This window comes from Hemitrygon akajei, chromosome 10, assembly GCF_048418815.1.
Source record: "Hemitrygon akajei chromosome 10, sHemAka1.3, whole genome shotgun sequence".
NCBI classification, from domain to species: domain Eukaryota; kingdom Metazoa; phylum Chordata; class Chondrichthyes; order Myliobatiformes; family Dasyatidae; genus Hemitrygon; species Hemitrygon akajei.
The window spans coordinates 147,968,066-147,993,420 of record NC_133133.1 but is presented as its reverse complement, the minus strand read 5'-3'; the positions used below and the strand labels follow the sequence as shown (position 1 = coordinate 147,993,420).

At 39.6% G+C, this 25,355-nt stretch overlaps 1 protein-coding gene across 1 annotated transcript in view; it reads left to right on the top strand.

The window, feature by feature from the left end:
• Positions 1-3,756: 3,756 nt before the first annotated feature.
• Positions 3,757-25,355, top strand: part of mkrn1 (makorin, ring finger protein, 1) — a 58,494-nt gene continuing 36,895 nt past the window's right edge. The window contains exon 1 of the mRNA XM_073059299.1: positions 3,757-3,957. Coding sequence (XP_072915400.1) covers positions 3,827-3,957 — 131 coding nt within the window. The 5' untranslated portion in view covers positions 3,757-3,826. The remainder of the gene's footprint in view (positions 3,958-25,355) is intronic.

Here is a 25,355-nt window from a genome sequence, read left to right as displayed (position 1 = left end):
GCGCTGCCATCAGAAGAAGGCCCCTGTACTTGAGCAATCCTCTCTCTCTCTTTTGATGGTGAGTAAGCGCATGTTGGTCCTCGAGCTGGGGGACTTAGAGAAGCAGTGTGGAAGATTGTAGCATCGAAACAGCGAGCTGATTGATGTCGCAAGATAGCGAATCTCTCTCTCTCTCTCTCTTGCTAGATAATATCATAGAGTGTCATAGAGTAATGCGGCATGGAAACAGGCCTTTTGACCCAACTGGTCCATGTCAGGTGCATGAATATATGGGGAATGAAGGGATATGCAGGAGGAATCAGTTTAATTTGGCATCATGGTTGGTACAGACATTGTCGGCCAAAGGGCCTGTTTATATGCTGTGCTGTTTTATGATGAACATGCTGATTTGACATTACATAAGGATTCTATAATAAACATGTTTCAACAATGGATTTTTAAGTATTAAGAAAATGAAGGGCTGATGCAGGAAAGTAGCACAAAGATAAAATATTGGACTTTATCTCACTGAATGATGCAGTATGCATGATGGTATATTCTTGCATCTAATTCAAATATTCTTATTCAAACTGCATCCAATCTATTCAACACAGATTGAAAATTAACCTTATCCTAGCTGCAGATTAATTGAATTAATTTTTTTAATCTGCATATACATTTTAGAATTTATAATAAGTGCCTATATGCCAATCTGCATCACATTTCCTAATCTCTGATATGTACATTGGGAAGGTTTCTCGCCAAGTGAAAATGCTATACCTCTTGCCAAATTTCACTCTGGGGAAAGTAGCACGATCTTGGCAAACATTCTGACATTTACTTAAATCCATGGGGGTGACTATTGGCAGTTTTAACTGTTGGTGTTTGGAAATGAAAAGGTGTTAAAAGAAATTCAAAGCAACACATACAAAATACTGGTGGAACTCAGCAGGTCAGGCAGCATCTATGGAACTTAATAAACAGTCAATATTTCAGGCTGGGACTCTTCTTTGGGGCTGGAAAGAACAAAATGGTGGGTGATGGGAAGGAGGATAGCTAGAAGGTGATAGGTGAAGTCAGGTGGGTGGGAAAAACTGGAGAGGACATAATCAGATAGAAGAGAGTGAACCATGGGAAAAAGGAGGGGCACAGATGAAGGTGACAGGCAGCTGAGAAGAGTTATAGAGGCCAGAGTGGGGAATAGAAGAAGAGGGAAGGGGGAGGGAATCAGTTCTTTACCATAAGGAGAAATCAATGTTCCTGTCATTAGGTTTGAGGCTACCCAGATGGAATATGATGTGTTGCTCCTCCACCCTGCGAGTGGCCTCAGCTTGGCACAAGAGGTGGTCATAGACTGATATGTTGGAATGGGAAGGGAAGGGGTATAGGAATTAGAAACAGAGAAAACCTACAGCACACTACAGGCCCTTCGGCCCACAAAGTTGTGCTGAATATGTCCTTACCTTAGAAATTACCTAGGGTTACTCATAGCCCTCTATTTTTCTAAGCCCCATGTACCTATCCAGGAGTCTCTTAAAAGACCCTATCGTATCCGCCTCCACCACCATTGCCAGCAGCCCATTCCACGCACTCACCACTCTTTGCATTAAAAAAATTTACCCCTGACATCTCCACTGTACCTACTTCCAAATACCTTAAAAATGTTCCCTCTCATACTAGCCATTTCAGCCCTGGACAAAAGCCTCTGACTATCCACATGATCAATGCCTCTCATCATCTTAACACCTCTATCAGGTCAGCCCTCATCCTCCGTCGCTCCAAGGAGATAAGGCTGAGTTCACTCAACCTATTCTCATTAGGCATGCTCCCCAATCCAAACAACATCCTTGTAAATCTCCTCTGAACCCTTTCTATGGTTTCCACATCCTTCGTGTAGTGAGGTGACCAGAACTGAGCACAGTATTCCAAGTAGGGTCTGACCAGGGTCCTGTAAAGCTGTAACATTACCTCTCGACTCGTAAACACAATCCCATGATTGACAAAGGCCAATGCAGCATATGCCTTCTTAACCACGGAGTCAACCTGTGCAGCAGCTTTAAGTGTCCTATGGACTCAGACCCCAAGATTCCTCTGATCCTCCACACTGCCAAGTCTTACCATCATCCTGCTATCATATTTGACCTACCAAAATGAACCACCACACACTTATTTGGGTTGAACCCCATCTGCCACTTTTCAGCCCAGTTTTGCATCCTATCAATGTCCTGCTGTAACTTCTGACAGCCCTCCACACTATCCACAATGTTAAATATTAAAAATGGTTGGCTACTGGGAAATTTTGCTTTTGGTGGATGGAGCAGACAAAGCGGTCCCCCAATTTATGACCAGTCTCACCAATGTAGAGGAAGCCCATTGGGAGTCCTGGATACAATAGATGACCCCCACATATTTGCTTACCTCTCCTGGAAGTACTGTTTGGGGCCCTGGATGGTGGAGGGAGGAAGTGAATGGGCAGGTGTAGAACTTGCAGGGATAAGTGCAAGGAGGGAACTTAGTGGGGAGGGACGAATGGAGAAGGGAATCACATGATCCCTGCAGAAAGCAGCGGGTGGGGATGGAGGTGAAGATATGTTTGGTGGTAGGATCCTTTTGGAGATGGTGGAAGTTACTAAAAATGATGTGTTAGATTCAGAGGCTCATGGGGTGCTAGGTTAGGACAAGAGGAACTCTATCCCTGCTAAGGTGGCAGGAAGTTGGGGTGAGCCTGCTTGTCTGGGAAATGGAGGAGATGCAGGTGAGGGCAGCATCAATGGTGGAGGAAAGGAAACCCTGTTCCTTGAAGGAAATTTCTGATGTCCCAGAGAGGAAAGCCTCATTCTGGGAGAAGATGCGGCAGAGGTGAAGGAACTGAGAAACCAGAATAGCATTTCTCAGGAGAAAGGGTGGGAAGAGGTACAGTCAAGAAAGCCAAAGCTCTCCAAAGTTCTTTCTTTACACCAGTTATCACGTACCAGCAACACTTCCCACTGCCTCTTATGAATAATTCTCTATATAAAAGCAACAAAAGGAAACAGGAGTGCTGGTATGTGGTTAAGGAACCTAATGCTTGAGTAACTTTGCTTTTCCATGTGTTTGAAAAATTAAAGCACCGCGCTACCAGTATTTGCAATAATATCCTATGTGATGTAATTAATAATTTAATATAGATCTTCAATCAATACGGAGGTTTAAATTTTGTGGCGTAGGAACCGCGTAGTAGGATTGTTACTGGGCCATCTATCACCCGCATTGTCCAGAAAGTGAGGACTCTCCCTGTTTGTTGGGAATTGTACCCAATTTTTAATTCGGTAAATATCAGCGAAGAGAAGGTTCTTATGGTCTGATAAGACAAACACTATCATACACAGCATGTCATGTGGGACGTTATGACCCGTGCCTCAGATGACACCGTTTGTACGCTAAAACACCTCCCGCCCCTATCTTTAAACTGAGTACAGGAGGCTGCAGCATCCCACTCCGCCGCCCTCTCGTCACTCACGCTCGGCCTCTCCGGAAATTGCCGAGGGCTGTCGGCTCCCTTGTTCCCGATTCCCGAACGCATCTGTCAGAGACATTACTGCCTACGTTACTGTCCATTCACATCTTTTAATTATATTTCTTCTCGGATCCGACTTGTTCTCCCCCCGCCCCCTCCTTTTCTTTCCTTTACGAGCAATAGGAAATGTGATCGCGGCGGGCACGCTCGGGACGCCGCGCGCGCGCGCGCGCAGCCCCGCGCCTCCGAGTCGGAGCGCGAGCCGATTACGGCAACTCTCTCCGGAAGTGGCAGCGCGCGCGGAGGCCGCTGGGAGGCCCGGTCGAAGCCGCGAGGTGACAGCGGTGGATAATGGCGGAGGCAGCAGGAGCGGCCATGGGGACGGCGGCGGCGGCGGCGGCGGCAGGAACGGGAGCGGCTGCGGCACCAGTGGCGGGTGGAGGTGGTGGAGGAGTCGGTTGGACTAAACAGGTGACATGCAGGTAAAGGAAATGAAACGATTACCGTTTAGTACGGATCACAGCGTTCTTGTCCGCGGATTATTTGCGAGCAACACAATAATAAACGTCCTATTTCCTGGCGATCTGTTTAAACCTGAAAACTCGACAATCACAGGGCGAGCCAGTGGAGCTGTTCTCTGCTAGACAAGGACTTGTCTTCCGTGGTGGTTTGGTTTTAGTCGAGGCTTGCGGCACACAAATCGTTAGATTTTTGGAGGCGTCCAAGAAATTGTGTCGATAGGTGCTGGTTAAACTCTTGATTTAGGTATTTAAACATGTTCCGAATGGCTGATGGTGACATAACGTAAAAACATCATTGCTTAAAGAATTTCTCTTTTAAAAAAGTGTTTTTATTGATTGTGAAGTGCTTTTGGAAGTTGTTTAAAAACTTTGAGGAAAGGAAGAAATATCTTCTGTTTTGACGTGACGTCATGTCAACCGAAAACCGCAGTGAGCTGGAGTTCTTTCAATTGATCTTCATTGCTGAATTTACATTACACGTGTCCATTTAGACAGTTATCAACATTTCCTACATTTTTCACTAAATACGTCGATGAAATTTCATCGTTTTTGCTTAACTGAAATTTTCACTGTAGATGAACTTCGTTTTCAAGTCATATTTGCCTTAGGTATATGTTGCACATTGTCCAATTTAGATGTTATAGATTTTTGAGAACTTGGAGAAGAGTTAATCTTTCGTGAATTAAACATTCATTAACCTACATTTGAAAATGTATTTGGAATGTCACCTTTTCATAGTCGGAATTGTAAAAGGACATTGGAAATTCTGGTGAGTAAAACTGCACCATATGGAATTCGAAACAGGAAAGTGTAATGATTTTTCTTCGATGTAAACTGCATGAAACGTTCAAAATGGTGAGGAGATGGAAAATGTGGATGAGAGAAATTTAAAATCTAGGTAAAAAAAATTGAGAATAAGTGGTGTGCAAAAAATGAAGTCAAATGGAAATTTGGCCTTTATCCCAAAATAGCTGGCAAAGTGAAATTGTTACACATGTACAGACCTATGATTGAACTTCATCTGGAATACCACAGTTAGTCATGGACCCTGCACTAAGCTGGGGGTGGTGCAGAGAGTGAGATGGTGGAGCAAAGACTCATCAGAAAGATGGTGCTTTCAATGATGAACACAACTTGTAAAGTCTTGGCTTATAAATTGAATATAGAGGCCAAAGATGAATAAAGTTGGGGTATTAAAAGAATTGATAGATTAGTTGGAGATAGTTTTTCTGCTGAGTGAGTTCTTATGATAATGTCAGGAAGCACTGTGGAAATCTGGAATATGTTCTCCAGAAATATAGTAGTTACGGCAATTGAATGTTTTGAATCTGAAATTGATAGATTGTGTTGATTCTGTAATCCTTTAACACCATTGACCTGACTTGGTAAGTAGCGTTAAGGTGGAGATTAGCCTGATCTGATTGAAACAGACTTAGAGACTGAATGACCCACTTCTGGGCTTGTATTTGTGGCCAAGTGGGGAAAAAAGTGATGAGAAAATATAGAAAACTGAGTTTAATATTTATAAAGGCACTTAATTTTGTAGCATTTGTTTTTATTGGATGTGTGGCAACATTAGCAAGGCTAACACATTCTGTCCAAATTAATTCAAAAAAGACAGCAAGTATTCAACAAATCAGGCAGCATCTGCAGAATGAGAAGTTGGTAATAATTCATTTGACAAGGTGTCTTTGATATGATCAGATGGAGAGTCTTCAAGTCAAGTCGTCACTTTTATTGTCATTTTGACCATAACTGCTGGTACAGTACACAGTAAAAATGAGACAACGTTTATTCAGGACCATGGTGTTGCATGACACAGTCCAAAAACTAGACTGAACTACGTAAAAAAAAAACACAGAATAAAAAAGCTACACCAGACTACAGACCTACCCAGGACTGCATAAAGTGCACAAAACAGTGCAGGCATTACAATAAATAATAAACAGGACAATAGGGCAGTAAGGTGTCAGTCCAGGCTCTGGGTATTGAGGAATCTGATACCTTGGGGGAAGAAACTGTTAACATAGTCTGGTTGTGAGAGCCCAAATGCTTCGGTGCCTTTTCCCAGATGGCAGGAGGGAGAAGAGATTGTATGAGGGGTGCGAGGGGTCCTTCATAATGCTGTTTGCTTTGTGGATGCAGCATGTAGTTTAAATGTGTGTAATGGCGGGAAGAGAGACCCCAATGATCTTCTCAGCTGACCTCACTATCCGCTGCAGGGTCTTGCGATCCGAGATGGTGCAATTTCCAAACCAGGCAGTGATGCAGCTGCTCAGGATGCTCTCAATACAACCCCTGTCGAATGTGATGAGGATGGGTGGGGGGGGGGGGGGGGTGCTGGGAGATGAACTTTCCTCAGCCTTTGCAGAAAGCAGAGACGCTCTTGGGCTTTCAACCTGAAGCATTAAGTTTCTCTCAGATTCTTCTTCGATCTGTTGAATGTTTTCAGTGTTTTATGTTTACACATCAAATTTCCAGTGTCTGAAGTCCTTTGCCTTGTCACGTACACGCAACCCTGTAAAAGTATCAGCAGCAATTGAACACACCTGGAGTCTGGTTCTGCAGTTAACAAACACTATTTTATCAGTAACTAGTAATAATAGTAAACTTAAAACCAAATAATCCAAGGGTTAGCAGTGTTATGCATATATAGGTGTAAATATATATACTTCAAGATTAAGTGGTAAATGAAACAGTCTTACGATGGTATGTAAGAAAAATTCAGTTCAGATGCATGGGATTGAATTGAGATGTTTGTAATCCAAAGGCGAGTGTTGTGAGAAAGCAATTTCATCGATATTCCACAGATTCCATGACAGCATTACAAAATAACAAGGGCAGTAGGCTTTATCTCCAAAGTTGTTCCACTCCACACACAAAGTATCACCGACAGTGATCTTCGATGAATATCCTTTCAACACAAGTGATACCACAGGATACTCAAACAGAATCCACGTATGGATTATCACCAACAGTAGCTTATCACAAAGGGGACCATCTTCAAAGGAATCACCACCCAGGCAAGGGTCAACACGCCGGTAGATTCCACAATGTTACCCCAATCTCAAACAACGTGATAGCCACTTATCCAGTTCCATGACATACGAAATAACTGCAACAGTGATTTGCCACAGGGGTGCCTTTCTTCAGTGAACTACCACACACAGACAAAGGGTAAACACACAAGGAATTCACAAAGGTTTCCCCTCACCAGAGAACCCACTCCTGTGGATTAACTATATGACAATCACACCTTTGTAGTTGAATTGAAACAAACTCACCCTCACGGGCTACTTAGAGAGAGTCTCCAAACAGTGATCTCTTTGTCACTAGTTTGTTGCTGTTTCAAACCTTCCTCTCCTCTCTTCTCTGTAAACTTCTAGTTGCAGCAAACTTGTGAGAGTCATTTATCAAGACTCTGGATTGATCTCAACTCACCCCTTTTGGGCTACTGAAAGTTTAAACCAGCGACCAACTCACTGGTATCTTCCATTGACCAAATCCATCTTGACTCTAACTGTGTCTTTCTCTGTGTGTCTCTGTGTCCTTGTAAAAAGTAAACAAGCTGCAGAGAAAGCATAACATCGATCGTCTGTCAAATAACTCCACCTCCCCCTTTCTCCTCCCTCTCTGGCCACCTCATGTGGCCCTTAATTAGCTCTGACCTAATAATCCACTCTTAAAATATAGAACATCAGGGATAACCTAAATTAATTTTGATAATGTGTAATCTTACATTGCTGGACCAATAATTATGATTTAAATTGTATTGTATTTGAGAAAGTTTCTTCTATGATAGATTTCACTGTTGACATGAAGCAGGCAAGGTTAGCATCAGTAGATTCTGCCAGAAATTAGCTACAGTATTGTTTCCATTTTACCTTTTTTAATATGTGAATTTAAAATAAAATAAGAACTGTCATGTAGTTATATTTTATCAATGTGTTGTTGCTTGTGTTTTACCTGATTAGCTGACAGAATTCCTCATACAATTTATGTGTGAATGCCATTATATGTTTCTCTCGGATGAAAAATGGCTTGAGAAATTGTCTTTTGAGCAAGTCGTATGAAATGGACAAATATTTCCAAATTGTAAATTTCCTTAAACAAAATCTTTGTTCTATTTGCTTAACAGTCATAACGTACTTTATTTCTTTATCAGTTTATAACTTTATTGGCACAGTAGTTTGTTAAACCAAGTAACTCAATCTAATGCCAAACTAAAATCCCAATACAGTGGATTCCAGGTAATTATGCCATTGGTTAGTCAGGACATCCACTTATTTGGGACGACTCTTAACAAATACTAGTTGAGAAAATAGCTGGGATTCCCTTCATTTATTTGAGACGCTAGGCTGCTTAATTGGGACAGGAGACTATTGCCAAGCAGCTTCTAACTAGCGTCACACGTGTGCACTTGTGTGGCCATTAGATACTACACTGTGTTTAGAATGAATAGTTTATAAATAGCGTCAGTTGTGTGTACTTGTGTGTTTAAAAATAAGAGCAGTGATTTTTGACATTGAAAGTTGTTGAGAAAGAAGTAAGCAGTAAGACAATTCAGAACCGTTCTGCTCTCTGCGATTTCCAGTATTTAGGGGTGGAAGTGCCAGAAATGGCCGGAAATGAAACAGCTTCATGACTTGAATATGTTTGGGACTATGAAGAATTTGAAGGTGTAGAGTATGATCTTAAATGTTACAATGAAAATGAAGATTTGAAGGATGCAGTCATCGATAGCATTGTATGAAGGCAGTCCATTGTCTACACTAGGTGTCTCCTGATTTTACTTATAGTGAGTCAAAAGAATGAAGTAGTGTACACCTCAAATACAAATACTTTATTGTCACCAAACAATTGATACTAGAGCGTACAATCATCACAGTGATAATTTGTTTCTGCACTTCGTGCTCCCTGAAGTACCATTCGAAGTAAATATAATAAAAATTTAAATTATAAATCATAATTAGAAAATAGAAAAGGGAAACTATGGTAGTGCAAGTCAGGTCCAGATATTTGGAAGGTACGGCCCAGATGCAGGTCAGGATCTGTTCAGCAGTCTTATCACAGTTGGAAAGAAGCTGTTCCCAAATCTGGCCATACGTATCTTCATGCTCCTGAACCTTCTCCCGGAGGGAAGTGGGACAAAAAGTGTGTTGGCTGGGTGGGACTTATCCTTGATTATCCTGGCAGCACTGCTTCGATAGCGTGTGGTGTAAAGTGAGTCCAAGGATGGAAGATTGGTTTGTGTGATGTGCTGGGCTAGATTCACGATCTTCTGCAGCTTCTTCCTGTCTTGGACAGGACAACTTCCATACCAGGTTGTGATGCACCCTTGAAGAATGCTTTTTATGGTGCACCTATAAAAATCAGTGAGGGGTTTAGGGGACAGATGATAGATAGATAGATAGATACTTTATTCATCCCCATGGGGAAATTCAACTTTTTTCCAATGTCCCATACACTTGTTGTAGCAAAACTAATTACATACAATACTTAACTCAGTAAAAAATATGATATACATCTAAATCACTATCTCAAAAAGCATTAATAATAGCTTTTAAAAAGTTCTTAAGTCCTGGCGGTAGAATTGTAAAGCCTAATGGCATTGGGGAGTATTGACCTCTTCATCCTGTCTGAGGAGCATTGCATCGATAGTAACCTGTCGCTGAAACTGCTTCTCTGTCTCTGGATGGTGCTATGTAGAGGATGTTCAGAGTTATCCATAATTGACCGTAGCCTACTCAGCGCCCTTTGCTCAGCTACCGATGTTAAACTCTCGAGTACTTTGCCCACGACAGAGCCCGCCTTCCTTACCAGCTTATTAAGACGTGAGGCGTCCCTCTTCTTAATGCTTCCTCCCCAACACGCCACCACAAAGAAGAGGGCGCTCTCCACAACTGACCTATAGAACATCTTCAGCATCTCACTACAGACATTGAAATTAAGGCGCTGGTGGGCCTTCTTGGCAGTGGACTCTGCTTGGTTAGATCGAGTCAGGTCATTTGTGATATTCACCCCGAGGAACTTAAAGCTTTTGACCTGTTCCACCTGTGCACCACCGATGTAGATGGGGTTGTGTGGTCCGCTACTCCTTCTGAAGTCAACAACCAATTCCTTCGTCTTGCTGACGTTGAGGGATAGGTTATTGTCTTCGCACCATGCCACCAGGTTCTTAATTTCCTCTCTGTACTCAGACTCATCATTACCTAGGATGAGGCCTACAATTGTGGTGTCATCAGCAAACTTATATATTCAGTTTGATGGAAACTTGGCTACACAATCATGAGTGTACAGTTTGTAGTAGTATTGATTGTGTTCTAATTTGTTTAATATTTCATTTAAATACATAATGTGTTACTCAGATAAGTGGTAGTTTGTCTTTGTTTTTTTTATATACCATTTTAACTTTTTCCATGAAACTTCCACTAATTGGGGCAGCTGCTTAATTGGGCCAAAATGTACCGGTGCTGATGTGTCCCAATTAACTGGAATCTACTGTATAGATGAATGAAAGCTATCCAACCCATCTTAATTTCATTATGTCAGGAAGGTCAATGATTCTTCTATCATTGTGATTAGATTCAGAAACTATTTTGAAGTATTTTCCCTTTGCTATCTCGGTGCATACTTAAGAGTTTTTTTGTTTTTGTCTTTAGTCCTGTTTTAGTTAGAATTAATTACAAAAGTTATTTTTGCCATATGTATTTTATTTGCAAGAATTACCTTTAAGCTGAAAAACAGGTTTCTGTTCAATGTTTGTTAGTTGTATGAATTGTCATTAACTAGAACAGGGTGCGAAGTTTTTGAATCACATGACTAAACTGTACTGTTTTGCCTGTATAATTTAGTATTTATTTGTTTCGATTACTTGTATGCAATAAAGTCTTATGTAATATCACATGGGGATACTTTTCATTTTAATTGCTGGCATTTTCAATTTATTGAAATACCTTTTATTAAACATTTTTGACATCCTTGAATGATTGCTACCTTTACAAAATTTCTGACTTAATCTTTATCTTGGGACATGCATGCATATTCTCAAGTGAAACAAAAAATGATTTTCCAGCTTCAGAGAATCATAGAGATACAGCATGGAAATAGCCCATTTGACCATCGATGATCCAGTTGCACTTGTCCTACATTAATCCCATATTTTTATTCATCCCCATCAAATCACCCCCCCCCCCCAAGATTCTCCCACTTATTTACACACTTGGGACAATTTTTTGGCCAAGTAACCTGTTTGAAACAGCATATTCCTGGAATGTGGAGGGAAGTTAGTGCCTGAAGGAAACCCACACGGGAGAAAATGCAAACACCATGTGAACAATGCCCAAGCTCAGGACCAAACCTAGGTCGCTGGAGCTGTGAGGCCAGATCCTGTACTGGCTGCTTTTCTTACAATAAATAAAATGGAATACAAACTTGGGGACTGTGATCTGTACAAGGGCAAAATAAGCTGAGATGTTGAGTGTAGCTTCAGTACTTTTAGAATCACGAGATATATTTACAACACATTGAGCAGAGGTTATGCAACCCATCTCACTTATGCTGGTTAAATCACATCTCCTCACACTGGTATGCTGGTATCCCTGCAGGTCATGGCTTTTCAAACCTGTCCTTGTGGTGTGAGTATACCTGCAATTTTGTTGGGGAGGAGTTCCAGCATTTTGTGTGAATGACTGTGACGTAACAGTAATACATTTCCATGTCAAGGTGGTCTGAAGGCCAACTTCCATGTGGTGGTGGTAATGTTCCCATGTTTTTGCTGCCCCCATCTTTCTGCTTAGTAGAGGTTGTGAATTTGAAAGACACTGTCCAAAGAGTTCTGATGAGTTGCTGTAGAAGGAACAAAGTGCTGCTACTCTGAGCTGGTGGTGGAGTGAGTAAATAGTTTTGGATGGGTTGCCTGTTAAATGGACTGTTCTGTCTAGTATGCTTCTTGAGCGTTGTTGATGCTGCACGTAGGCAGGTGGACGCTTGAGCCTTGTAGATTGTGGACAGGCCTTGCGGAATTGGGAGGCAAGTTTATAAAATTCCTAACCTCTGACCTACTCTTGTACCTGAATTCTGAATGTGGGCAACACAATGTGCTGGAGGATCACAGGGATCAGACAATATCAGTGGAGGGAAATGGATGGTCAATGTTTCTTTTCCTTCTACAGATGCTGCCTGACCCATCAGCATATTGTTGCGATAGACTCTGCAGTCTCTTGTGTCTGGTAACTCCCTGGATATTGATAGTGGGTAGAGAAATTTAGTAATGGTATGCCATTGCTTTTCAGAGGATGATAACTGGATTATTGCTTGTTGGATATCGTCATTAGCTGGCATTTGTGTGGAATGAATGTTACGTGAATGAATGATGCTGAACATTGTGCAATGATCAATGAACATCTCCTCTTATGACCTTATAGAACATAGAATAGTACAGCACATTACAGGCCCTTCGGCCCACAATGTTGTGCCGACCCTCAAACCCTGCCTCCCATATAACCCACCACCTTAAATTCCTCCATATACCTGTCTAGTAGTCTCTTAAACTTCCACTGACTCAGGCAGTGCATTCCACGCACCAACCACTCTCTGAGTGAAAAACCTTCCTCTAATATCCCCCTTGAACTTCCCTCCCCTTCCTTATGATTGAAAGCAGGTCATTGATGAGGCAACTGAAGATAGGTGGGCCCAGGACACTATCGCAAAGAACTTCTTGGAAAGATGTCCTGTGGCTGAGATGATTGAGCTCTAACCGCCACAGGAGTTACTAGATAGTATTACCAGTGGTGGGTTTTCTCCCTGATTCTCCTGGACTGCAGTTTGATCAGATTCCTTGATGCTATACTTGATCAAAAGCTGTTGTATTGTCAAAGACAGTTAGTCTTACTTATTATATAATAAGAACATAAGAAATAAGAGTAGGCCTATCATCTGGCCTATCGAACCTGCTTCCCCCATTCAATCCTCTAAGTAATTTGTTTTCCACTGAATTTAGTGTCATCAACAATCATAGATATGTTATACTTAATCCCTCTTTCCAAATTGTTAAAGTATATCATAACAGTTGTGACCCTAGCACCGACTCCTGCACCACTTTGCTCATCATTGACTACTAGTGGGAGAAACATGCAAGATTGTCTTTAAAGGCACAACGTTGCTTATTTTGGTTGAATTGTTTTAGCTGTTTTTCTAAGGTGAATTAAACTACTTTTAATGCACTAATGGATCCATCTCAATATATGTAATACTTTAAAGATTAAAAACCGCATTTTCATTCCTGGTGTGTAAAATTTGCAAGAAACTTAAGACTATAAGATATAGGAGTAGAATTAGGATACTCAGTCCATCAAGTCTGCACTGCCATTCCATCATGATCCTAGACTCTCCACTACAGGAAACATGTGCTCCACATCCGCTCTATCCAGTTCTTTCAATGAGATCCTCCCTCACCCCCATTCTTCTAAACTCCAGTAAGTTTATGCCCAGGCTTTCAAATGTTTCTTATTCGCGAACGCTTTCATTTCTGGAATCATTCTCGTGAAAATTCTCTGGACCCTTTCTAATACCAGCACATTTTTTCTTAGATAAGGGATCCAAAATGGCTCTCAGTACTCCAAGTGTAGTCTGACCAGTGCATTATAAGGGCACAGTATCACATCTTCGCTTTTGTATTCTAGTCATCTTGAAATGAATACTAATGTTACATTTGTCTTCCTTGCCATTGACTCGACCTGCAAATGAACCTTTGGGGAATCCTCCGTGAAGACTTCCGAGTCCCTTTGTAGCTCTGATTTTTGTATTTTCTCCTCATTTAGAAAATAGACTTTGCCTTTATTCCTTCTACCATACACTTCCCTACACTCCCTACACTACTCCATCTGCCACTCCTTTGCCCATTCTCCCAGTCTGCCCAAGTCATTGTGTAGACTCCCTGCTTCTTAAACTCTACCTATCACTCCATCTATCTTTATATCATCTGCAAACCTGGCCACAAAGCCATCAATTCATCATCCAAATCATTGACATATTACGTGAAAAGAAGCGGTCCCAATATCCCTGCGGGACACCATTTGTCATTGGCAGTCAACCGGAATAGGCCCTCTTTATTCTGACTTTGTCTCCTCCCGGTAGCCAATCTATCCATGCTAGTATCTTTCCTGTTATAGCATGGGACTTACCTTGTTAAGCAGCCTCATGTGCGGCATCTTGTCTGAAAATCCAAGTAAGCCACGTCCACTGACTCTATCCTGCCAATTATTTCCTCAAAGAATTCCAACAGATTTGTCAGGCAAGATTTCACCTTAACGAAATCATTCTGACTTTAGGCTACTTTATCATGTGCCTTTAAGTACTCCAAAGCCTCATCCTTAATAATGGGTTGCAGCATCTTCCCAACCACTGAAGTCGAGCTAACTGGCCTATAATTTCCTTTCTTATGCATCCCTCCCTTTTGAAAGAGTGGACTGACATTTGCAAGTTTCCAGTGTTCTGGATCCATTCCAGAATCAACTGATTCTTGAATCATCACAATCTCTTCAACCACCACTTTTCAGAACCCTGGGGTGTAGTCTATTTGGTCCAGGTAACTTATCTACCTTCAGACCTTTCAGCTTCCCAGGCACCTTCTCCTTAGTAATAGCAACTACACTCACTTCTTCCTTGACACTCGAATTCCTGGTATTCTGCTAGTGTTTTCAACAGTGAAGACCAATGCAAAATACTCTGCCATTTGTTTTGTTTCCCTCTCCCCAGCCCCCATTACTATCCCTCCAGCATCATTTTCCAGTGGTCCAATATCCACTCTTGCCTCTCTTTTACTCTTTATATATGTGAAAAAAACTTTTGGCATCCTCTTTGATATTTTTGGCTAGCTTACTTTCCTATTTTTTTTCCTCCATATGGTTTTTTCATTGCCTGTTGGTTTTTAAACACTTTCTAATTTTAGCTATATTATATGCTGTCATTTGTTTTATGCTGTCTTTGTCAGCCATGGTTGCCTCATCCTCCTTTTAGACTACTACTTCATCTTTGGGATGTATCTATGCTAGGCCTTCTGAATTGCCCCCAGAAACTCCAGCCATTGCTGTTCTGCTGTCATCCCTGCTGGTGTCCCCTTCCACTCAACTTTGCTAGCTCTTCTCTCATGGCTTTATAATTCCCTTTACTCCACTGTAATATTGATATATCTGACTTTATCTTCTCTCTCTCTCTCAAACTGCAGAGTGTATTCTATTGTGTTATGATCACTGTCTCCCAAGGGTTCCTTTACCTTAAGCTCCCTAATCAAATCTGGTTCATTGCACAACACTGAAACCAGTTTGCCTTTCCCCAAGTGGGGTCAATCACAAACTGGTCTAAAGTGCCATCTCGTAGGCATTCTACAAATTCCCTCTCTTTAGATCCAGCATCAATCTCATTTTCCAAATCATAACATATCACAAGATTGCCTTTATTACATACCTTTTCTTTTCTCCTTTTGAAAATTATTGTTCGGGAGCCTTTATATAACTTCCATCAGGGTCTTTTTACCCTTGCAGTTTCTTAACTCTGCCCACAAGAATTCTTATCTTCATCTAATATCATCTCTTTCTAAGGATTTGATTTCCTTTTTTCGACTAACAAAAGCACCCACTCCCTTTACCTATCTGCTTGTCCTTTCGCTGTTCAGCTCCCAGCTATGATCTTCTTTCAGACTCATCTCAGTGATGCCCACAATGTCATACCTGCCAATCTCTTAATTGCACTATGAGTTCGTCTACCTTATTCCGTATACAGTGTGCATTCAAATATAACACCTTCAGTCTTGAATTCATCAGTCTCTTTGATTTTGCTTCCATGTTACACTTAACATTTTGCCCTATCATCTGCTTGTCATTCCTCACTGTCGCATTAAACACTGCACTAACTTGTATACCACCTGCCCCATCACTCAAGTTCCCATCCCTCTGCCAAATTAGTTTAAACCCTCCCCAATGACTCTGGCAAACAGGCCCGTAAGGATATTGGTCCCCTCATGTTCAGGTCTAATCAGTCCTTTTTGTATAGGTCATACTTCCCACAGAAGAGGCCCCAATGATCCAGAAATCTGAAACCCTGCCCCCCCCACCCACACCACTTCCTTAGACACTCATTCATCTCTACCATCATCCTATTCTTGCCCTGACTAGTAAATTGGGCTCAGTAATCCAGAGATGATGATGATGACGATGAGTATTATTACTACTTCTACTTCTCCCTTTCTACCTATGACATTGGAGCCAATGTGCCCCCAACATTTAGCTGTTCACCCTCCATCTTGACCAACTTCTGCAGCTGCTCACACATTCTGGACCTTAGCATGCAGGAGGCAACACACCAACCTGGCTTCTCTTTCATAGCCACAGAATTTCCTGTCTGTTGCCCTAACTATCGAGTTTCCTATCACTGCCACTCTGCACTGAGCCTCAGTGCCACTGGCCTGGCTGGCTACTGATGCTGTTCCTTGATTAGTCATCTTACCCCTCCCCCCCACCCCACCTTCCCCAGCAGTATCAAAAGGGGTATACTTGTTGCTGAGGGCAATGGCCACAAGAAAATCCTACGCTACTGGCTTAAGAAGAGGGACGCCTCACGTCTTAATAAGCTGGTAAGGAAGGCGGGCTCTGTCGTGGGCAAAGTACTGGAGAGTTTAACATTGGTAGCTGAGCGAAGGGCGCTGAGTAGGCTACGGTCAATTATGGATAACTCTGAACATCCTCTACATAGCACCATCCAGAGACAGAGAAGCAGTTTCAGCGACAGGTTACTATCGATACAATGCTCCTCAGACAGGATGAAGAGGTCAATACTCCCCAATGCCATTAGGCTTTACAATTCTACTGCCAGGACTTAAGAACTTTTTAAAAGCTATTATTAATGCTTTTGAGATAGTGATTTAGATGCATATCATATTTTTTACTGAGTTAAGTATTGTATGTAATTAGTTTTGCTACAACAAGTGTATGGGACATTGGAAAAAATGTTGAATTTCCCCATGGGGATGAATAAAGTATCTATCTATCTATCTATCTATTTCCCTTACTTAAGTTGTCACCCATCCACTATCTGAAGCCTGTACACTGGGTGTAATCACTTCAGTAAAAGGCTTGACTATTAGGTTTTCAGCTGCTCAGATGGTTGTAAATGCATCCAGCTCTAGCTCCAGTTTTTTGACCCTTGTTAGGAGCTGAAGTTGGATGCACTTCTTGCAGATGTAGTCATGGGGGTGACCATTTGGTACCCTGAAATCCCAAATCTAATAGGAGGAGTATTCCACTGTCTGAGGTACCATTCTCCCTACATTTGTTACACCTCGAACTTCTCAAATTAAGTTTTAGCCTGCACCTGTTTTTGCCGAAACCTGTTGAGCCAAAGCTTGACCACTCTAAAGGTCTGTGCTCAAACCCTGATTCTTTTTATTGGCTCTTGCTAATTAATCCGAGTTACTATTAACTCAATCAATCTCCCACTTTGCAGACAAGTCCTTACAGGCCCCACTCGCTTTTTAAAAACTGTTGAGTAAAGTCCACAGGGAACTGTCTCTAACTCACTCTGCAGTCTCTCACTCTGTAAATTTGTTGAGCTGTAGTTGACCCGAGAAATGTACAAGCATCTAGTATTCTCTGACCTGCTGTAGGAAGGGGAGGGAGGTGTTGGAAACAGACCAGTTGAGCTTGAGGGCAGGGTAGAAGTTGGAGGCAAAGTTGATGAAGTTGACAAGCTCTGCAAGGGTGCAGGAAGCAGTTACCTATGCAGTTGTCAGTGTGACATAGGAAGAGTTATGGAGTGATACTGGTGTAGGCTTGGAACATGGACTGTTTTATGTAGCCGACAAAAAGGCAGGCATAGCTAGGACCCGTGCAAGTGCCCATGGCTATACCTTTGGTTTGAAGGAAGTGGGAGGAGCTGAAGGAGTAATTATTGAGAGTGAACTGGTTTACTGAAAAAAATACTGAACTGGTTGAGTTACTAACTACAGGGTAGTACTTTAAATAAGTTATTTAATGGTCAGTTACAGTACAAATGTAGCTTAAAACTTCCTATGATCTGGGCATTACATAAATGTCTGTCAGTAATTGCCCATCATGAGTTGCTGCCTTAAACCACTGTGGTCCTTCAAGTGAAGTTACGCCCACTGTACTGTTGGGTAGGGAATTTCAAGACTTAGACTCAGAGGCATTGAAAGGTAATGATATTTATGAGTCTGAATTGGAGGGCATCTACAGCTGGTAATGTTCCCTGTGGTCTTGATCCCTTTTGGTGGTAATGGTAAAGATTGCAGATTTAGGAAATAGGAAATCTTGGTGAGAAATGGAAATTAATTTTATAGATGGTACATCCTACTGGTGAAGGGAATGGATATTCAGAAAGGATACCAATCAAGATGATTTCAACATGTATCCAGGCAAGTTCAGAGTATTTGATCATACTCATGATTTGTGACTTGTAAACTGCAGAAAGGCTTTGTGATATTTAAGAGGGAGTCACTGACAACAAGAATTCGGACTAGTTAAACTTCTAGTTAGTGATGACGTATTCAAGTATGACACCCCCACACTCCAGTAAGATGTGACTGACCTACTCTGAGTTCTAAAGTCAGTGGTAACCCAGAGGATGTTGATTGTAAGTGAAATGGCAATGTTAAGGGAAAGTGGTTAGGTTTTTTTGGAGAAAATCTATTGAAAGTCCATAATTTTGATTTGATTGCTACCAGTTATTGACCCTGCTTGAATGTTGGCTAGGTCTTGCTGTCCACAGGCACCATCAGCTTGGCTGTAGAGGCAGATACATCAGAGGCATTTAAGGAACTCTTATATTGGCTCATGGATGATCGAAAAAGGGAGGGCTAAGTAGGAGGGAAGGGTTAGGTAGATCGTAAGAGTAGATTAATAGGTCGGCACAACATTGTGGATTGAAAAGCCTGTACTGTGTTATGGTCTATGTGCTGGCTTCTGTGGGGCTACAGGTATATTCTGTTAACTGGAAACTTGGCCCATGGCTGCACATCTGATATGAGCTGTTGAAATTGTGAACAACACATAGGAACAGAACACTGATGTAAACTTGGGATGACCTCTCCTTTTTCCAAAGTAAAATGTCAGTGATTCATGAACTGAACAATGAGCAGTTCAGCTAGATTGGAAAGTTCTGGATATGCTTTAAAACTTGGAGATTATTAAGTTAGCAAAGTGCTCACAGAACCAGAAGTAAAGGATGTCCTGCATGCCAAACATCTTTGTAAACATACTTGTTGGTCAGTTGCTAAGAACATAATTGCAGAGTTGAGGTTTGATTGTCATCAAGATGGGTGTTCACAGAAACTATTACAAACTTGTTGAGCGAGTTTCCCATTGGTAACGTGTTTCTGAAGATAGATGAAATACTTGTCAACACTGGTCTTCAGTTGGCTCATTGAGTGAGAACTTGGAAAGATTCCCTATATGGCCTTGAGTCATGAGACTGCAGATGCTGGAATTTAGAGCAAAACAAACTGCTGGAGGAAGGAACTCAGCAGGCAAGAGGAAATAGTTCATGTTTCATCTGGAAATATGACCCTTAAATTAGCAGAGACAATTGTAAAGAAAGCAAAGTTAGACTCATGGTGAACTCAAGTTAATACAGGTAACAGTAATGTCCTTTGCAAGCTTGTATTTCCTGCAATGGTGTGCTACCACTGATTTACAGTTGAAGATTCTTTCTGCACCCTAATTATCCACACAAGATGCTGCAGGAAATATGGACAGTTGACATTTTGTGTCAAGACCTTTCATCAGGGAGGGACGTCACGTGATGACGTAGGGTCGCGGCATTGGGAATCCAGCTCCCTCGTAAAAAGTAATGAAATAGGGTTTAAATGAAGAAGAATTAATAAATACCTACTAGAAACTACTTATAAGTAACTCAGGATTATTTTTGGATATGGCTCCTAAACCGAAACAGAAGAAAGCTACTACTTTGAAGACTGCGCAAATCGTCGGGGAGAAAGGCCTAACCGTCTCGGCGAAGCCTCGGACTCAAGTTGGATCTCCTCCTGGCGAAGTGCATGGCACTTCTGATGATGCGGGACAGGAAGTTGCAGCAATGTCGGCGGTCTCTAAGAAGAAACGGCAAGAACAACGCATGCGCGAAGAAACAAGTATGCATGAACAGATATTGACAAAACTACAGATCCCAACTATGGCTGGAAGTGAATCGGAAGTGGAATCAGACTCTTTGGGAAATAGAGGATGAAGAAGAGGAAAAGAAGGAAGAGATTAAAGGAGACATAAGAGATATCCTGATATATATGATGAATGAATTAAAAGCTATAAGAACAGTTATAAGAAGGATGAAGAATACACTCGATAATGTGGTGGAAAAACAAAAGATGGATAATAAAGTTAAAGAGATGGAAGTAAAAATGGAAGAAAATACTGAAAGAATAGATAAGATAGAAGACAATAATCTTGCCTGGACTATAGAAAGAAAACGGATGTTGGAAAAAATAGATGCGCTTGAAAACTCTAGTAGACGAAATAATATTAAAATTGTTGGTCTTATGTAAGGTACAGAGGGAGAAAATCCAATAAAATTCTTTCAAGAATGGATTCCGAAAATTTTGGAAATGAAAGAAGGAAGCCAAGTAATTGAAATTGAAAGAGCACACAGAGCTTTAAGACCAAGACCTCAACAAGATCAAAATCCAAGATCAATTTTGATAAAATGCTTAAGGTATCAAGATAAAGAAATGATCTTGAAGGCAGCTACTCAAGGTGCTAAAAAGAGAAATGGGCCATTGATAATAGAAGGGAAAAGAGTTTTTTTTTATCCAGACATAAGTTACGATCGTCTGAAGAGGCGGAAGGAATTTAATCCAGTGAAAAAATCTTTATGGGAAAAGGGCTATAAATTTTTATTGAGCTACCCAGCAAAATTGATAATTTTCCTGGATAACGAAGAAAGAAGATTTTTCGTTGACTACCGGAAAGCGGAGAAATTTGTACAAGAATTACCTGATGTCCACGAAGAGGAGTAAAGAATTATAGAAATGAAGTGGACTAATGAAGACTGAAATAAGGTTGGACTTGACGGACATTTATAAGGAAAACAAAAATAGTTGAGGAGTATTAATTGGGAGTAGAGACATTAATTATTTTCTTTTTTGTTCTTCATTAATATATTTTCTTTCTTTTTTTTTTGCGGGGGAGCTGGAGGAGCTCCTGATCGATGGCTACGAGTTTCACGTGTACAATCATGGCGATTGCCATGACCCGTAAAATAGGGGGGGGTAATGTTGTGTTCTTTTCATTCGCAACATTAGTGGGGGGGTATTTTGTTTTTTTTTCTTATATATTAGTTACCTTTTTTCTATTTTTCTTTTTTGCCTGGATGGTTGGGGAGAGACTCATAGCAACATGGAGAATTTCAGAGTTCCCAAGGTATTATGAATGATTAATTTACTTAATTTTTAAAGTTTTAATGTTAATGGACTTAATGGACCTGTGAAAAGAAAAAGAGTTTTAACATATATTAAGAAAATGAAAGGAGATATAGCTTTTTTACAAGAAACCCATTTAACAGAAATAGAACGTAAGAAATTAAAGAGAGATTGGGTTGGAAATGTCATTGCAGCTTCATTTAATTCAAAATCGAGAGGAGTTGCAATTTTGGTTAATAAAACTTTACCAATTAAAATACAAAGTGTAGTAATTGATTCTGTGGGGAGATATGTGATTATACATTGTCAAATTTTTTCAGAATTATGGACTTTTATGAACATTTATGCACCAAATGAAAATGATGCAAAATTCATACAAGAAGTTTTTTTGAACTTGGCTGATGCACATGATAAAATATTAATAGGTGGAGATTTTAATTTTTGTTTAGATCCAGTTTTGGATAGGTCAATTAAAGTTGTTACAAAATCAAAAGTAATAAAACTAACTTCATCATTAATGAAAGATTTAAACCTGATTGATATATGGAGAAAAATTAATCCAAGAGAAAGAGATTATTCATTTTATTCAAATAGACATAAAACTTACTCGAAGATTGATTTTTTTTTATTATCAAAAAATATTCAGGATAGAGTGAAAAGTGTGGAATATAAAGCAAGAATACTGTCAGATCATTCCCCCTTGATAATGACGATGATAATGATGGACAAAGGAGGAATCGATCTATAGATGGAGATTTAATTCAATTTTATTAAAACGTCAAGATTTTTGTGATTTTATGAAAAAACAGATTCGATTTTTTTTTGGATACAAATTTACATTCAGTTGAGGATAAAATTGTATTATGGGAAGCAATGAAAGCATATTTAAGGGGTCAGATTATAAGTTATACATCTAAAATTAAGAAGGAATACATGGCAGAAATAGATCAATTGGAAAAAGATATCAAGTTAGAAAAAGAATCTCAAAGATATAGGACAGAAGAAAAACGAAGACAACTTGTTAATAAAAAAATTACTATATAATACACTTCAGACATATCGTACAGAAAAAATAATTATGAGAACTAAACAGAAATATTACGAATTAGGTGAAAGATCACATAAGATTCTTGCTTGGCAGTTGAAAACAGAACAGGCTTCTAAAACAATAAATGCAATTAGAACAAGTGTAAATAAGGTTACTTATAAACCTTTAGAAATTAATGAAACTTTAAAAAATTTTTACACTGAACTATATCAATCAGAATCACAAAATAAGATTGCTGAAATAGATAAATTTTGATCACAAATAACCCTTCCAAAATTAAATTTGGAAGAACAGAAAGGATTAGATATGCCCTTTACAGTAAAAGAGGTTGAAGAAGCTTTAGGATCACTTCAGAGTAATAAATCCCCAGGAGAAGATGGTTTTCCTCCTGAATTTTATAAAAAATTTAAAGATTTATTAATTCCTCCTTTTATGGAATTAATATATCAAGTGGAAAGAATGCATAAACTCCCACAATCTTTTTTAACAGCGATCATAACTGTATTACCAAAAAAGATAGAGATCCTTTAAAACCAACATCATATAGACCTATTTCTTTGTTGAATACAGATTATAAAATAATAGCAAAAATTTTATTTAATACAATATCTAAATATTTACCAAAATTAATATATATGGATCAAACAGGTTTTATTAAAAACAGACAGTCAATGGATAATATAACCCGGTTACTTAGTATAATTCATTTGGCACAAAAAAGAGAGGAAATGAGTGTGGCAGTTGCTTTGGATGCAGAAAAAGCATTTGATAGATTGGAATGGGATTTTTTATTTAAGGTATTGGAAAAATATGAATTAGGAAAATCTTTTATACAATGGATTAAAACCTTAAATACTAATCCTCAAGCTAAAGTAGTTACAAATGGTCAGATTTCAACACCAATTTGCTTAACGAGGTCAGCTAGACAAGGCTGCCCATTATCACCTGCTTTATTTGTATTGGCAATAGAACCATTAGCTGAATTAATTAGAACAGATTCAGACATTGGGGGCTTTAGAGTTAATCAAGAAGAATATAAGATTAATTTATTTGCTGATGATGTTTTAATTTATTTAACAAACCCATTGCAATCTTTGCAAAGATTATCTTTTAGATTGGAAGAATATGGGAAAGTATCAGGGTATAAAGTAAATTGGGATAAAAGTGAAATTTTACCCCTTACCAAAGGAAATTATAATCAATGTCGATTAGTAACTCAATTTCGATGGTCAATAAATGGGATAAAATATTTAGTTATTAGAGTTGATGATGATGTAAAAAATTTATATAAACAAAATTATTTGTCATTATTAAAAAAAAGAGGATCTTGATAAATGGATGATGTTACCAATAACATTAATAGGTAGAGTTAATGCTGTAAAAATGAATATATTTCCTAGATTGCAATATTTATTCCAAACTTTACCAATACAATTACCTCAGAAGTTTTTTCAAGAACTGAATAAATACCGTAGATTTCACACTACAGAGCGCACCTGATTAAAAGCCGCTGGCTCTAATTTTAGAAAGAAAATCAGTTTTGTACTTGTACAAGCTGCACCGGATTTTAGGCCGCACCGGATTTTAGGCCGCAGGTGTCCCACGTTGTAATATGAGATATTTACACAGAGAGATATTACACGTGAGGATTTTTTAACTTTTAATTAAATCCATATGGTAACATAAACAAATACATATTGCAAATGCTTTTTTTCGAACCGTGCCTGTAACGCGGCTACTTTTAAATATACATACGTATCGGTAACACACAAATTACGTTGCGTATACTTTTTTACTGAACAGTGCACGAACAACATTCCAATATCTCCTAACGACTGGTAAAAAATATATATACTGCAGCCTACCAGGAAAAGTTATTGATCGCCTTTAACTTAAAAGCAGCGTTTTCGCTTGGGTCTAATGCCGCTCGCCCCCCACCTTCCCGTTTATCGCAAACCGGTGTTTCCCACAAGACGCGGCAAAACTGGATGTGACGTCATAGCATCCCGGGATGTAGTACAGAAAACAAATATACCGGGTACTTAAAACACTTCTAACTTTAACTAGAAAATACTAACAAATGAATTACTAAGCGAAAATATTATAAACTAAATAACTGCCATAAAGGCAGCACAATGCTTTTCTTCGAGTGTTTTCCATGTTGATGAGGGTGAGTACAAATGACTGATTTACAATAATTTAATTGTGAAAGTGCGCTTGATTTATCGTACAATTTCATTGGACCTCTGTGAACTACTCATCAATTTTATTGGTCTACTGTTACGAGGCAAAATGTTTTTGGCGGCATGAAAAAAAATCATGCATTAGCCGCACCGTAGTAAAGGCCGCAGTGTTCAAAGCTGTTCAAAATGTGGGAAAAAAGTAGCGGCTTATAATCTGACATCTACGGTATGTAAGGAAATTCCTTTGGAAAGGAAAGATGTCAAGAATATCATTGGAAAAATTGACATGTAAATTTGATTTAGGAGGTTTACAACTTGCAAATTTTAAGAATTATTATAAAGCAAATCAACTCAGATTTATTGCGTCTTTTTTTGATGAAAAAAACCCGACATGGATTAGAATAGAATTAGATAAGATAGGAGAAAACATACCAGAAGATTTTATATATAAATGGGAATCCAAATGGATACGGGAAAAAAAAGAATCTATATTAAGACACTTGATTGATTTATGGAATAAGGTAAATATGGACAATGAGATAAAGAAATCTTTATTAGCAAAAAGAACTTTAATTCAAAATAGGCTTATTCCTTTTACAATGGATAATAAACTTTTACATAATTGGTTCCAAAAGGGGATTAAATATATAGGTGATTGTTTTGAAGGAGGTATATTGATGTCGTTTGA